The following is a 16,245-nucleotide window of genomic DNA, read 5'->3' as shown; positions in this document are numbered from 1 at the left end:
ATATATATACGTATATAAACGTATATATATATATATTTATATATTTATATGTATATATGTATATATACAATTTTTTTTTTCTGCGTGTTGTAAGGCTATTTACCCTTATTTACTTATATACAAGGTATGTTGCTTAATACAAGCCACTGTATACATCGTTCTGTAATCGTTTATATTCCCACCACGAATTCATATATACGGTATGTTGCTTTACACAAACCAGTATGTGTATAATTTAATTCCTATACGCGTATGAATGTCTGCATATGTTTATATTTTTTCGTACTTGTATGTCATGCTAGAACTATACTTATGCATACGGCGACATCCTAACGTTATGTAGATTTGATCATTGATGTTTATCTATTGATTGCTTTCAATACTTGCATTTCATTTCTTCGCCATGATTGCAATCAGACTTCGCAACATTCTACTACCTTTAGTTTGCATTTTTATTTCAACATTTCGTGTGTATTTTAATTTCAAGAACTTTGGAGCAGTAAATGAATCTCGTTTGCCTGGGCACAGACATCACTTCATCACCACGTATGTGTGCTTGCCCAACAAATACTTCAGATCCATGATGTGCTTTCTGGAGGCAAGGTGCACAAGATCGCAACGGCAGACGAAACTGCCATTTCTGCACAAGAGGCTGAAGTTTTCCTGAAGGGTCGTGCACAGCTTCGAGACGATGGAGAATTGTTCAATGAGACTGTTGATGAGAAAACACATAATTCAGAGATGTTGGGCGATGACTTATATGAAGAGGCAATGGTGCGTGAGATTGATCGTGGTGTAGCATGTGTCCCCTGACAATTATTCTTGAGCCCAAGTTTTGAATTGAGTGTAATGATATTCAAAGACGTAGCCTGGTTGCCGCTGGCGTTTTAGTAGCTTCGCGGATAAGTACTAGATCATAATACCACAGCGGAATCGGTGTTTGGATTCTATATTACTTTTTGCTCATGACCTCACAAGCAATGTAATTGACTGTGCGTTGCTCACATTCATACATATTCTCTCGCGGCTTTTCGAATGCTTTACATATCGTAGCGAATAGTCCCTATAGCGGCGTAGAATATGAATTGCTCTTAAAAGCTATATTATTCTAATAATGCGCGACGCGCTTGATGCCAGAAATATTGCATCTGAGTATTCGGCAGTGTTGTCAACAACTTTCTCCCTTTGACTCATGTGATATATCATATGTCATTATGCTTACTAGTACGGAATGGCTATGACAACGGTTTTAGTTGAGCCGGAGCTGAACGCACAGTGTACATGGCTAGGCCAGTTTCTGGCGACGCCGAGCGACACAGAAATGAACAAGAATACACAGATCTACGTGGATATGCATATGTTTACACCTAGTGCATCCGATAAATCCGCGAAAGCAATGGCAGAAGGCCCTGGGGCAGACATGATGGCGTGCATGTGGGACTGGTGTGAAGACTTTCAGGTGAGACCGCACGATGGGAGATTTGTTGCTCACCCAAATCTGAAGATCACATGCCTCGTGTTGCAACGGGCGTTTATTTCTCGCATCCAGTCGGAGATTGACTTGCCTGTATATCCTGCTCACTTAAAGTAGCTGCGACCGTACGCAAGCTCAAATGTCGTTCTGCCTTCGTTCTTGTACCTTAACACCGTGTCCCCTCGGAATTCTGTACTTGCAGTACTTAAAATCTGTCTCAATATTCGCCGCAAAGAAGTAGTGACGATAATCACAAGGTAAAAGTCGTCTGGTGAATGACTGGAAACCCTGCTGCTGTGCCCACTGTCAATAGGTGTCTAGGATGTTGCGATTAGCCTTCGACATTGGCAGTATAAACACACTATGGTACCAAGTCAGCAGTGACAGCGGCAGTAGCGAGGCGGCAGTGCTCACTCTGGAAGTGCACGGCGAAATCCAGACCAGCACCCGCAGAGTGAACTGCAAAACGACAACGAAGAACGAGTGGAGGGTAAGCAAGCTGCTCAGTCTACAGTTTTACTTCAAATTCAATCATCCTACTATGTATTATTTCGATTTGATTTAGAATGGTGTACAAAAGTATGCAGATGATGTGTGCGGAAGTGTATTTAAGATATTTATCTAGAAAGTCTGCGTTCAGAAATTTGCAGGCATGCCTAGTTGGGCGGACGCGGAATTGTCGGCAATTAAATTGATCTCACTGGGAGGAAATTGCTCACAGGTGGATAGGCTGGTCAGTGTACTGCTTGCCCTCGATGTTACGCTGCGGGACAAAGTTTCGTATGATAGGTATGTTCTATATGTGCAATCAATAACTGATGCATCCACGTTGTCAAGGCAACTACATGCTTATCATGTGTTCCCCAGTGTTATGTTTTATCAGGAGCATAAAATTCGTGAGCCCACTCATTTTGGCGAAGCAGGGAATGTATTACCTATTTGCAGCCGAATTTGTAAAGGTGTTTGTGTATGCACCATTCTCCGGAATGTACACGGAGGACCTAACTCTATTCTGCTTACAGGCTAGCAGTACAAATGAATCGCCATTTGGTCAGTTGTCATAATCTTCGTTCATCTTGGGACACTGTGGCTTTTATTCCGGGGCCCCTTTCATTTCTGCTTGTCACATAGCTCGCACATATCGCCTTGTTGCACATGCTGAGTAAAAGGCTGCACTTCTGCAAAAAGAAACGATACGCTAACGGGATGTGCCTTAAATATTCTTGTGCTTGACCATTTACAGCCCACCACAACGGAACATAAATGAGAAAAACAGCGAAGTCGTGCGAGCGAGGAAAACGACGCCCTTATGTGCAGCGTCGCATACAATCCCTCCTAGGTAGGTGACACATCTAATAGTACTGCTTTAAACGGATTTCTCTCAGTACTTTTCGTCTCACGCAACATGTGCGTCGGCGTTACCTATGTATTTGTATGCATGTTGTCAGCGACGTCGTATTCATATCGAGGCACATTCTTGCCAAAGCGACTTTAACTGGTGCCATTACGATATTGCTGCGGTTTGGGTTCGAATTTCTCACGTTAGAGAGCACCCCAGGCGCAGTGCGATTTGCTCGAACTTACCAGCCTAAAGTCTGCGCTAACATATGTAACTTGCCATGACGCTCACCCTACTACGCAGATGTCAATACTTGCCCACAGACGAAGTTCGCGATGGTATTCGTGACGATGCAAGTGACTCGGAAAATGAGTATGAATGGAGGCCGAACACTACGAAGTCTGAAAATTCAATGTCAGAAATAATGAGTATATTGATGCGAGCTGGATATGATCCGGATCAGGAATCGCCGAAAAGCTTTATGGAGAACAGTGATGTGAATCCGAATGACCTGCCAGAGGCCTGTCGATTTATGTAATATTGGAAATGAACTCGAGCGAGTCGTTGACGACATCTGTGATTAAAATCTAGAAAATACAACCAGAACATACATACAAAGACGTGTGCGATAAGTGAATATATCTTGCAATAAAATAGTGTATCTCTCACCCAGTGCCAGATTTAGTGTAGGGTACATGTATTTTCTCTATTGATAAAGGGGTTTGGTGGCAGGCTTTTGTGCTCTTTAAGCGTGAATGTTTGGCTATAATCAACGCTTCACCATTATAGCCACTCGGTAAAGCACACCTATGTGCTGTGCGGAGATAGCTAAATCAGTCCGGCTGTTCTTTATGATTTAGTCCCAAGACGAAGCCACCGTCCGACTTTTCTTGATAGCAAGTCTGAATGACACGCATACCCAACCTCCGGGGGACATGCTAGTAGAAACGCGAATGAGATTTCGGCATAAACACGTCCACGGAGTGTGTACATCTGCACGACAAGACCTGTCATACGCAGTTCGATTTCCCCGACTTACAAGTGTTTCCTTTGCGCACTCTATTATCAGGCTGTATTTCATGTCTATACACAATGATACTGCTGTCAATGCGGAGGCAACCAATACAAGCAGCAGGCATTCGCTAGCCCTGTAGACTGTTGATCGTTGTACTACTGCCTAACAAGTCGAGCTTAGTAGGCAACCAGGAGCGTTCCATTGCAAAGCCAAATTCGTGGTCGTGCAGGTACTGGTGAGCCATGTAAAAATCCAAGAATACTCACCCATCGTTCTCTTATACTCTCTATCAAACCAAAGCCGGCCGACCACATCCTCTATTAGTCACCAAATAGGAGACTCGTGCTCCTCTCGCTTAATAATCTTCTGCTTGGCATATACATATTCCCGAATATTGCGTGATTCCGTGTACTGCGGACCAGTTGTTTTGTCTGGCAACAAAATCATCGCTATGAGAGAGTATTGGAGGTCGGTGAAAGAATAAGATTCGACTGGAGTCTTGGATGATATTTTGGTGCTAATCGTGGGCGAACATCATCTGAATACTTCTCCCTATGTCAAGACGGCTCGGCTTGGTACAAGACTAGCAACACTATTTCCATGAATGAGTGCTTAAAGGTGATAAATGAGTATACGTCAACCAGGGTCTTCGATGATACACTTGATGCTCAGCGGTGTTTTGATTGTGTACATACACTTAACATGTTACGAGTCCTATCCGTACATTCCTGATTACCGAGGATTGAGTCGATTTTAACTTTTAAAGGAGTCCAGAAGGAATAATTTCTACTCAATCTTGGCCATCATCCCCACGCTCATCGTTTACTCGTTTTCCTGGGGCGAGACTGAAAAGATCCTGCAACTCGTCATGTCGCAGGTTTCCGATCCATTTCTCGCTGCAGATGAGTACAGGTATGGGATTTGAAAGTGCACAGGTCACGGACAGAGTGCGACTGATAGATATGGACAGGACTCGTCTGAGAACAGTTAAAAAATGCTTTGTAAAGATTTACATACCCCGCCGTCACCGTCAAGTTGGCCAATTCCTTTTTCCGTTGAATCATTTCATGAATTTTATCTTCGAACGTGTTTTGGCATACGAAGTGATGTACAAACACTCTCTTAGTCTGACCAATTCTGAAGGCTCTATCGCTGGCCTATTCAATCAAAAGGTGTGATAACAACTATTAGAATTGACATAGTGCTGGTTTGTACATCTAAGATAGAAGTTGGAGTATGTCTAATTCGGTGCTGTTTTTCATCTGAACACAACTTATAGCTTGCATACATACTTGAGCTTCTACGGCCGGATTGAACCATCGATCGTAGTGGATAACATGATTTGCCTGGGTAAGATTCAGCCCCACTCCACCCGCTTTCAGCGACAAAATCAAAATCTGCGGTATGGAACGATTCGCAAGCTGGTCAATATTATACGTATGTAACGGTCAGATCTGTGGCTCATCTGGATACTTTAGCGCACGGTACATACATCCAAACAACGATGCAAGTTCTATCCACCAAAAAAACTCTGAATCCGAACCGAAGTGAATTATATAAATTGACTTCTGAAGTGAAGTGAAACAGCTTGCGACGTGAAGATCGACACTCTAAAACGTACCGAATTAGCAGGATCAATATCAAATTTGTCGAGCACTTGCTGGCGTTTATCCACCGAAAGCGCACCAGAGTATACCAGTGGTCGAGTGTAGAGGGTGCGCGCTATCATATTCTTCAGCAGATAGGCCATCTTCACATACTGGGTGAAGATCAGCACCTGAAAACGGTAAAATGTAAATTGAAAACATAGGTAGTACAATAGCAAGGGGTTTTATTTCTGTGGGACATCGCATAATAGCAAATACCTCACACCAACGAGAAACGTTCACTGGAATTAATAATTTCGTGGGAGGCTTCCACTTCTAGTCGTATGAATTTATCAATTCTGCGCGTACGGTTCGTTACATGTCGGTGTAGGTACATACCTTCTCACCTCTTGCTAAAATCGGGCGCAAGAGTTCCAGCAGCAACTGCATCTTTCCTGAACGAATTGATGACAGATAAAATTAATGGTGCACAAGTTGGTAGCAGATGCACGCTGTGCTGGATGATGAAGTTCAAGACGAGTATGAAACCGACAATTCCCGGATTTAGCTATGGCATCGATCATAAAAGCTGAAAGGAATGTATTTTCTCCGGAAGAACAGGAGCGAAGAATGATGAAATGCGAAGTCTACCTGAATCGGCTACCTCAGGTGTCCCACTTGTATTGATATCCTGTAGTATTTTGGACTCAGTCGTCTCTTGCTTGACGCTTTCTTCTGAAGTGTAATTATCTGCATGGAAATATACAATTGGGCCGATTAGCACAGACCTGAGTCACATACACTCGCCACGGCCTGAGAACTTAATTCACATGTCGTATTTCCTAGTCAGAATACCACTATCTCATTTATACAACACACACATGCCAGGATGATTGCAAATCTGCTTGAGGGCAATGAGCAGCTTGAACACAAGACCAGGGGCAGGTAGCCCATTCTCTTTCGCCTCCTCAATCTTAGCTAGAATATCGTCGGTCACAGCCTGGTACAATGCTCCCTGCTTAGGGCTCAGACTGGCGTATTGCACTTGCTCCACCTATAGTGTGATCGACGGGAATTTATGGCTCAGAGAGGCGCGCTAAGTTACAGGGAGTCAGCAGCATTTCACAACCAGCCGCACATATAGCAATATACGGAAGTCTGCATAAACAGGCCGCACATATATCAACACACGGTTACAAACATATATGCCATACATTCACGTGATTCACTATACCTGCGTGCAAAGCAAATTTGGATCAATATAATATGTATGAATGCAATTAAATATACAACTGCGAAACACATTGTTGTACAACACGTGTGGGAGTTCAATAACTAAACCTGTGTACATACACATATATAGTGTGCGACTTTATCAATATATACGGACAAATATCCTCATAAATTTTACACAGACACGCACCCATACCTAACCGGCAAGAACGTATGAATGTGTTCTCATATTTGTAAATACTCCAAAATATGGATATAAACAATTATAAAAAATGACAAACAGTCCATAGCGGAAAGGGCAGAGTTGAATACACTCGTTCATCTGACGACTCTCACGAGGGGACTGAGGGCACCATGAGTATGGCGTACCTAAATCTTCGTATGTATTGATGTTAAGAGGAAAGACTTTGACGGGCAGACATACTTTGGGTGGCAGCTCTTTACAGATCTCTGGATCCGTTTTCAATCTCCGGAGTAGGAAGGGGTCGGTCAACCGTTTGAGGTTTTCCAAAACCTCCTCGTTTCTCTCGATCTGTATGCAACAAAAAATCATGAATATATAGTTTACACGCGATAGACATAGGCCTCACACGGACAGGATAATACAGTGCGATAATAAAATGCGATATGAGACTTGGTTGAGAATGAGTAATTGACAATAAAAGCACTTGCATGCTAGATACCTCAATAGGCTTCGAGTAGTCCTCTACGAATGATTTCAGTGTGCCTAGATATGCGGGCAATGCGAAGTCGAAGATGGAGTGCAGCTCCGACAGGCGATTCTCCACAGGAGTTCCTGTCATGGCGACACGGCGGGCGGCTGTTTTGCTGACCTGCTTACACAACTACTCAGAATACCAAATGAAAGCGACAATTAACATATTTCAATTCCAAAATTGAAACTATAAAAGCACTATATACTCTTTGAAAACAGTATAATCTTTTCGGATATGCAGCCTATCGAGAGCTTGACACCATACCTTAGAAATTTGGGACTTGTGGTTCTTTATAGTCTGGGCCTCATCAATCACCATCAACGACATGTTCAGCTTCGCAAACATCTAAAAAAAAGCGGAATTTTACGTCATAAAGTGAACAGTGTTTATGGCTGAGTACCGCTTACCAATCTCATAGAAGCGGGGTGACCCATGAGTATATAAAAAACACACGGATGCATTGCATTACAAAAAAACGATTCGCGATAAGCATTAGTACTGGACGAATGGCAACAAGACCCTGACCCACAGATGAACGCATGGCTTCGATCGCATGGCAATGAATATAGATCACATACTTTTGCATCCACCTTCAGAGTTCCGTAAGAGGTGAGAATCACATCTGCAGCCTTTTTCTTCGTGACCTCTTCAGCGATGGCTTTGAGTGTGTCTCTTGTAATCGATCGACGCTGTTTCTTACGCGCCGGTTCAGTAGCATCTGAGGTCGACACGAAGGCGCTATTCGAAAGTATGTTCACTTTGCTATCATAGGTTGGGCGGCGTGTATGCACACCTGCTTCTGATATACTTTGGCAGTCGGCCTTGTGTAAGAGTGTGGACAAGAGAACTTGGCAATGAGTGGGAACCTCACGTCTAAGAAAACAATAATGTCGAGCAGAGTTGTATTAAAACGCATACTGGCCAAAGACTGCAGAAGTACAGTTTTGACTCTGTATGGAAATAGCCTGGTCGCACTATTTGCCATGTTATACTAGAGAGCAATCTGGACGAATGCGAGATTTCTCACAGCAAACTATGAGAATTTGCTAAATTATATTGAGTACTCACCTCTGAATCGGGATTCTGTTTGCTGTATTCGTGTGCTTTGAGTGTCTTTCGGAAGAAAATATCACGTGCATCACCGTGATGCAGCAGAACATTAAGACATGGTGCAAACTTCGCCAGTTCTCTCGACCAGTTTGTAAGTAGAGATGACGGTGCAACTATTAAAGCAGGCCTCTCGTGGCACAGCTCATAAGTACATTTAAGGTGCTGCAACATAGCGATGATCTGTGAGCAAATGGTATGAAACGGGGATGAATCAGATCATTTCAGAACAATGACGTATAGACAAGGTAAAACTTCGACAACCGAATGCTTAGCGCGGATATGACTATGACCTCGTGACTCACGACCTCTTGGCTCAAAACATCGCTTAACAACGCTCACCTGTACAGTCTTGCCCAGCCCCACTGGAGTCCGCCAAAGTTTCCATGGTCGGTTAGAAAGAAGTAGAAGGGTTATGAGACAGTAACAATTTGTACCACGACTGCGTGTTCAACGCATGTGCATCCTATTCTACAAAGAGGAGGATCAGGCAGAACGACATTATAAACTAGAAATTTGTAAAAGAAAATTTTTTCATACTGTCGTCTGCCAATACGCAGCCACCGACTTTGTCGGCATTAGAGGCCAGCCAAGACAGCCCGCGTTCTTGATACGGTCTCAGTGTCGCCCGCAGTCCTTGGGGTACAGAGACTTCCGTCACGCGCAACATGCGGTCTACGAGCTCTTGTTCCGAGGCTCCCAGAAACATGTTCAGACCACGTCGATTTAATCCGCCGAACTGAGGTAGCGTAGGATGGAATTACAGGAACCATAGGTGCGATAGATTAAATTCCTTGCGGTTATTATTTGTGTACAAGCACCGGTAAAAGTTCATTCGCATCCACATATCTCTTGATATCCAGCTTCGATAAAATCCATGTTATATAGTCGAGTACACCGAGAGGGCACATGCCGCGTCTTGATTTACAATTATTGTTGTTGAACAACCATATGATGACCCTACCTGCTGCTTCAGGAGCTCGATCGGTGAAATTCGTTCCTCCACGCTTTCTTGAACACTATGCGCCTCCTTCAGAAGATTCTGGACCTCCCGAGCGTTCATGGCTACAAAACTGTCACGAAATTCAACCAACTGCAAGAGAAACCAACGATTTATAAGAAGCTGCCAACGTTTTATATTCTTAAGATAATACAGGACAATGCATCGACGCTGGCTCACGCTAGAAATCTGACGGGATGGAAAATACCTCATGACCAGTGTCTAACAGTTTTTCAAATTCGTCGATCGTGATTCTTTTATCGCCTGGCAGATATCGGATATTATAAAGGTATATATCAGAGCTATAGGGTGAGATGGCACGGGTTTTCAGATCAAAGCGAGCACTGAAAGCTCATGTTCAAGTAGTGCTTCAATCCTGAGCAGAATATAGCTTGGGTTGAACTTAGATCCAGAGGTGAAATGTGCACTTTCGACAACATACCTATTGCTACCATCGCTTTGAACTGCAACAGTGCAGCGATCTCGAGATACCCCTTCACTCTGACCTGTGCCCTGTCATCGTCATCCTCAAGAGTGCCGACTACAACAAGTTTAGGTGTCAATACCTAAGGATACAGATAGAGCAAACGTTATGGTACCATGTGTATTCAAAGTTACGAACAAAATAAAAGTTGAGTAGCAGAAACATCTTTGATAACATATGTGCATCGACACTAGGCCACCAGTTCTGGATAATGATCGTATGATCGAAAGCGAAATGAAGTAAGCCAGGAATCATGCTACTGCCTGTAGTCTGCTTTATGTGGCAGTAAAGTGTTTTCAAATAACCACTGGCCCACACCTTAAGCAACCCCTTGGGGACAGTCAATTTCACGCCCAGCATTGTAAGTATACGTTCACTGTTGAGTGCCAAATTCTCAAACTGCCTATAATCAATCCGTGTCGTCGATTGCTTCATTAGCTTCCCGATATTGGGGATATACTCACCCAAGGCAGAGAGCACTGTGTTCAGAATAAAATAATAATATTGACTTCCTTGTTTGGAGTCGTAGTAACTACTCTCTCATAGTCAACGATGCAGGAACGGAACAGTACCTGGATATATAAATGTATGTGGTCTTGAACGCGAATCGCACGTCAAGCAAGGGGCCATGCTGCAAGAACAGATGCTAATAACGATCACTCTGTGTGATTGCAATGTCTAGTTGGAAGTTCGAAGCAGAACAGCCAGTGCAGAGCCAGGTTCGTTTGCATAGTTCGTTGTTGTGCCGCCTTCAAGGATGTCCCGTACACAATCGAAAAACGGATCATATTTGATTTCTGCATAGCAAGCAATATATACATACAACACCACGTACGATAAAATCTACTCTGACGTGTAGATAACACAAGTGTATTAAAATTCTCATGGTTAAATACCAACTTACATTTAAGTATGACCGGGGCTTTCATCGGCGAGTGTTGTATAATATGATGAGGATTGGCTGTATTCTCTCGCGAATCATAATTCCATTTTCCCTGTTTTGACGGTGGAGACTTCTGCGACGATTCCTCGAGGTCTGACAGTTTCTCCCCACGCTTGGAACTCAGATAGATAGAGAAATCGTGGTCGTCTCTGTCAGGCACCGGTTGTATGGCCAGCTCGATATTGTATTCAAAGTCCATGATCTCGAAGACCGACAGCCAGTTGACTGTGGAGGTGAACAAGAAAGTCTTCAATACCTTTGTAGTCAAGAAATATACTGGTTTGCGGGGAGTGCTCATAAGGCATGAAAATATTCGCCAACCGTATGAGCAGTAAAAGAAACTAATGAGCGAGATGCGGCGACGAAGGGAGCCAGAAAAATTCCAGCGAGTATTTGAGCAACAAACCATATAGGTGTGTGACAACCACTGATCCGCTGTGTCATCCTGACTAATACATACCGACGCTCCGACCCAGGCTCTGGTCGCCGAGGGTAAGTGCCATATACTGTTGTGGTTTGTAGAATGTAGCGTGCAACGGCTGTATTGCCGGTAGAGCCAAGCGATATACCAAGGACGAGATGAACATTGTGAGCGCTATCTCCGTGCCCGCCTCGGGCGCAAGAAGAATGTACTTGCCATCGACCATTTCATAATTGGTATTGAACATTACCCCTTGCGTCTTAAGAGATCCCCTAGCAGGTGTAGGCACTGGGTACAGTTGCCTCAACTGAGCTGCAGTCTCGGCGACCGCTGTATTACACCGCAGCGGACGATACCGCACGCTCCAGCATCTACCGCTACCAGTGGTGTCTGTGGGGATGACAATGGGTAGGAAGCAGCCACTGGAAACACAGATGAATGCAAGCCGCGCACACTGCCAGAAGTAGCGATACGAAGGCGATCCTACGTGACCTGCCTGTGTGGTTATGCGGATTGTGAGGGTGTGAGTGAAAAGGCATTCTATCACAAACACAAGTCAGAGGGGGTACTTCAAAAGTGCTCAAGCGTATGCTCTGAATGATAGACAGATTTGGGAAACTGACCATAATTTTCAGACCTGAGACACCGAAAGTGCATCGCCACTCGCGAACAGTCCATTTAAAAGGCAGATAAAGATAAACTCCAGCGAGAAGGGATGCAGCTCAGCATGTACTTACTGTTCTATCCGCAAAGTGCGCAGACTGATATAAAATAAAATACACTTTATCAATTGGATATTATACCTGAAATCGAAGGAGTAATGCTAAGAGTGTGTCCAGAGCAACTACCGGCATACCCATAGATATAGACTGCGAACGCATCAGATTCGCCGGATGCAGCATATTCATGTAGTCCCCACTGCTTGCGTCTTTGTCATCGGTTTTAAATAGTTCATTGTCGATTGAAACGAATGTTTTTGATGGTTCCAAACCAGCACACACGTGCACTTTGATATGCGAATGCGAGAGAATGGCGTGCAATCTATCAACATCCTCCTGCTCTAAACCAGCCATCCATACTGGCTCCGCCAGTAGTTTCTTTGACCCTTTACCCTTGGCCGTTGCAAGTGTGTATACTCTCAACAGAACGTCGCGAAAGTCACAGGTGGAATCAAAGACAGGATTCGGCGAAAGCAGCCGACTGATAAAAGTCGTCGCTGCGCAGAGTTTGGGTAGCGCCACTGTGTCTGTGGTGCTCTGCGGCTCTGTGTGCGCATCGGAATCATGTGCGTATTGTGTGATAGCGAAGGGATAGGCGAGGGTTGTTGTGGCCTGGCCCACCGACTGCATACCCAAACTCACAATGATATCGAGACCGTGCAGTGTGAAGAGAGTGAACGGGTTGTTATCCACCTCTTTGATTATCTGTCCAGGTGGAAGTGCAATGGAGATAGAAGCTTTAATAGTAAATTTAACCCTTGAAGTGTTTATCTACGGAGGTAAGGTGTACATATGGACGATAAGCACAATCAAATCTCCTTCGAATGCCGTAGACCTGCCTGAGATCGCCAGCGGATACGTACATCACCAATTAACATACCATATAGAAAAGGCCTGCCTGATGCTTACAAGGGTCTCCTGAGCGTTTGGCGCTCCTGCCGTAATACCCTCCTCCTCCACCCCCCATGTTATCTGGGCAATTACACTGTCCGTTCAACTCATGGTACGAAGTGGGCAGTAGTGCCACGCCCCCAGACTGTGCCGCCAGATGTTGTATTGCCTTTATCAAATCAACGGGTAGATTTCCCCTAGAGGTAAGTTGCAGGGAGAGACAGAAAGCGAGTGAATACTCACAACAATAGACGAAACGATTAAACAGCACGTCTGTTAGGGAGCGAAATAAAACAAACTATCACACAGCCACTTAAACAGGCACAGATCAGGCTACTTCACGCCAGCTACTAGCAACAGTTTAGTGTTATTTATTGCGAATTTGGCACAAATTGTATCGGAAAACCCTCCACGGTAGCTTCACAAACTGTTCCTTAGATTGCACACGAACATTGGAAAAACAAGGCTGATATGAACATATACTTACATACCGAAGAATTTCGCCTAAAAATTGTGGGTTTTGCTGAATGAGCTTCACTATCACGTTCTTCTGCTCGCCCTGGAAACGAGGCCATGTACAGCTGACTGTGTAAAAAGGACTTGAAACTCCTTTTACCTTTGATGTTACCGAGTTGCCTGTGATATCATATGTATAGATCAACCTACAACATTCAGTCGAAAAATGCACCACCTGATATATTGCATATAAAAATCATGGAATGCAGGATTGTTCTGCCTCCAGAAGGGTTTACTGGAGCGTTTGAAGGTGCGAGAAATACTGTTGGCCCAGTTGTCTCGTAAATGATTACGCACAAGTACTTGGTCGATTGTAGATAACAGAGAAAACATCCGAAAGAGGCTATACATGCTTTAAATCACAGTGCAAACATACGCATGTTATTTCGACTGGATAGTGGTATGTTAATAATCCTTAAATAGTGGCAGGAAGAAGGCCGATGGTATTTGCGGTACCTTTGATTTCCGTCTTAAACACTTTCCCGCTACGGGCGAGTGCCGCACCTCTCTCCAACCTGCCCCCGAGAGATGCCATTGCGTTTAACAGCTCCCTGCCCTATGTTGATGGGGCCATTTAGTTCAATTATGCAGTTTCACATATAGTCCGGCTGTATGAGCATTTATACGATACAAACTAGCAGGCAGTTGGCAATATCACATCTAACTATATTTAGTTCCTTTGTCGAAATGCAATAGTTAACATAGTCATCCGACCCTATCCTCCTCCCCCATGGATTAGCGAGGTTCAAGGACTATCGCATATGCAAAGTACATGTGCGTATGCACAGATAAATTCCAAACGCACAGCAATCCTTTGACTATAGACCAGCGTATAATCTAAAGCTATACTATATATTATATTCCTCTTCGCTGAATACGTATAAGTTGATAAAGTCGAAATGCGAAGCTCTTCGGTATACACCGGTGTGCAGAAGTTCACAATGATCTCGGTATCTTTATTAAAGATATATGACCTGAAGCAGACAACGCTAAATGAGAAGAAAGTCTGTTTAAGATTTTGAAAATGAAATCATCGAAGGTCGTTGATATAGACATGTTCCAACAGTACAGATTGACATAGTCGATTCTTTCCCGGGTTGTCTGCTCCGACCGATTATTTTATCCTTTCATACACACCCCCTAACTACCTGAGGGCTAGAAGCTCGACAAATCGTGCATATCTCACCTTTTGGTTCTTTGAGCGGTCCCGTAACGGTATCAGGATTAGCCAAGATTATTCACCGTTTCTGTGTAGTATATTACCGTCCTATGCATACACATTGAATTTAGATATATTCTTCTAAGACAAACAACATACCCATGGTGTCAACCCGAACGCGCCCTTTTTCGATGATGGCATGCTGTTTTAGCTACAGACTACTCCTAGGAACCTACAACAACGTCTCACTGACCGCCCCAGCGTACTTCTGTAGTGCAGATACCTGAGTGAAACGACGGTCCGAGTGTAACAAACAGAGTCACAAACAACGTTTCATGTACACAGTACAACTGTAGTCTGTACACACGTAATTATTTCAATATCAGGGTTTATGAATATAAAAGGTGTTGTTTGAAGAGGAACTATAAAACCGAAAATAGTGATATAAGCACGTCATGGATTTTTTTGGCGGGCAATATAATGTTTGAGCAACCATTCTTTTGTTGAATTTAGTTTCACGGGATTTGGGATATTGTCGTGTTACCGTTCGCGACACAGGTGTTGAGAACAGTCCCCCGAGATCCGCCCTGAGTCGCAAGTGACGCAACTCGCAAGCATGGAGGGCACACCAGGACATGCAGAGCCATATGTAGAGGGGCATGTACAGGGTAAACTTGGATGGGAAGGCATGGCTGGCCCTTGGGCTGAGGAGAGGACTGGGGCTGATGATAAGCAAGCTTGTTCAGGAAACCAGACGATTGTGAATGGTGAAGTGCATGGACTTGATGGGGGAGACAGTTTAAAAGGTGCGAACTCGGAAGAGGGTGGTATATTTGCAGCTCAGATAAAGGATTTATCGACAAAGCGCGAAATGCAGCTCAGTTCTGGAAGCGTGCTCCCGGATGCCGATGCCGTGTCCACGAAGGATCAATCCGTACGCGAGACTACCACATCAGATGCGGACGATAGTACTGGAATAGTAGTAGCCGGCGAGCAATCTAACCAGAAAAGCAGTACACAGATAACTAGTGACGGAACGAGTCCCATTCAATCTGTTGGTGGGGCTACCCTATTGGGTATGATCAATTCAGTCATCACATCAATACAGGCATCGGATGCGCCAAGCTCTCAAGCCGATAGTGCGCTCAGTATAGCCAAGGAAGAATTGTCCCCATCGACAAATGAGAGTAATCAGAAGCGCTACAAGATGGAATCGGAGATAGAGAAGGATGTACAGATGAATAACCCGTCGATAGCTGAGACAAAGAAAACTATGAATACAAGGGAAGCCAACAGATTCAAGCCCCCCATCATAGATGTACCAACGGAGCAAGAGGACAGTGAGGAATCCGACGACTCCTCGGATGACAGTGAGTGGCACCCGGACATGGATTCGGATGCTGAGGATATGGCCGTAGTGCGGGTGGCCGAGGAGAGCGATGACGAGATGGCGGAGTGTGAAATGAGTAAGGAAATGCTCGAGAAAAGGTAGGTTGTTTGATCATGATATGTGTACACTACTTACTCTGTAAAGCATTCTGCCCTACAGTTCGATTATGTCTAGATTTGACTGCATCGAATTGCAATCATAGTAGTATTGAGGGCATGTTATTGTCGAGGTATGATATACATAGCTGAACAC

The 16,245-nt window shown here is 44.1% G+C and overlaps 4 protein-coding genes across 4 annotated transcripts in view; 2 read left to right on the top strand and 2 right to left on the bottom strand.

Annotated features, from left to right (window-relative positions):
- Window positions 1–3,417, top strand: part of SARC_02551 (hypothetical protein) — a 4,610-nt gene extending 1,193 nt beyond the window's left edge. The window contains exons 2-7 of the mRNA XM_014303682.1: window positions 577–774; window positions 1,226–1,459; window positions 1,788–1,964; window positions 2,115–2,263; window positions 2,718–2,813; window positions 3,117–3,417. Of these exons, the coding sequence (XP_014159157.1) occupies window positions 577–774; window positions 1,226–1,459; window positions 1,788–1,964; window positions 2,115–2,263; window positions 2,718–2,813; window positions 3,117–3,351 (1,089 nt within the window). The 3' untranslated portion in view covers window positions 3,352–3,417. The remainder of the gene's footprint in view (window positions 1–576; window positions 775–1,225; window positions 1,460–1,787; window positions 1,965–2,114; window positions 2,264–2,717; window positions 2,814–3,116) is intronic.
- Window positions 3,418–4,518: 1,101 nt separating this feature from the next.
- Window positions 4,519–11,096, bottom strand: SARC_02550 (hypothetical protein; the record flags this gene model as incomplete). Its single annotated transcript, XM_014303681.1, has 19 exons — window positions 4,519–4,724; window positions 4,846–4,985; window positions 5,121–5,225; window positions 5,450–5,605; window positions 5,814–5,869; window positions 6,066–6,164; window positions 6,300–6,468; window positions 7,072–7,179; window positions 7,331–7,492; window positions 7,628–7,708; window positions 7,942–8,184; window positions 8,432–8,653; window positions 8,813–8,835; window positions 9,011–9,209; window positions 9,435–9,563; window positions 9,679–9,734; window positions 9,913–10,036; window positions 10,273–10,433; window positions 10,859–11,096. 19 exons carry the CDS (start codon window positions 11,094–11,096, stop codon window positions 4,619–4,621), a joined length of 2,577 nt encoding a protein of 858 aa, XP_014159156.1. The 3' UTR covers window positions 4,519–4,618.
- A 250-nt stretch (window positions 11,097–11,346) lies between these two features.
- SARC_02549 (hypothetical protein) lies at window positions 11,347–14,804 on the bottom strand (the record flags this gene model as incomplete). The annotated part of the gene is made up of 6 exons (XM_014303680.1): window positions 11,347–11,814; window positions 12,122–12,742; window positions 12,918–13,125; window positions 13,420–13,564; window positions 13,901–14,000; window positions 14,763–14,804. 6 exons carry the CDS (start codon window positions 14,802–14,804, stop codon window positions 11,347–11,349), a joined length of 1,584 nt encoding a protein of 527 aa, XP_014159155.1.
- A 317-nt stretch (window positions 14,805–15,121) lies between these two features.
- On the top strand, window positions 15,122–16,095 carry SARC_02548 (hypothetical protein; the record flags this gene model as incomplete). The annotated part of the gene is made up of 1 exon (XM_014303679.1): window positions 15,122–16,095. Exon 1 carries the CDS (start codon window positions 15,220–15,222, stop codon window positions 16,093–16,095), a length of 876 nt encoding a protein of 291 aa, XP_014159154.1. The 5' UTR covers window positions 15,122–15,219.
- Window positions 16,096–16,245: the final 150 nt, after the last annotated feature.

The sequence above is a fragment of the Sphaeroforma arctica genome (genome assembly GCF_001186125.1).
Source record: "Sphaeroforma arctica JP610 unplaced genomic scaffold supercont1.116, whole genome shotgun sequence".
NCBI classification, from domain to species: Eukaryota; class Ichthyosporea; order Ichthyophonida; genus Sphaeroforma; species Sphaeroforma arctica.
The sequence above is the reverse complement of the archived record's forward strand: the minus strand, read 5'-3'. Positions and strand labels throughout refer to the sequence as shown.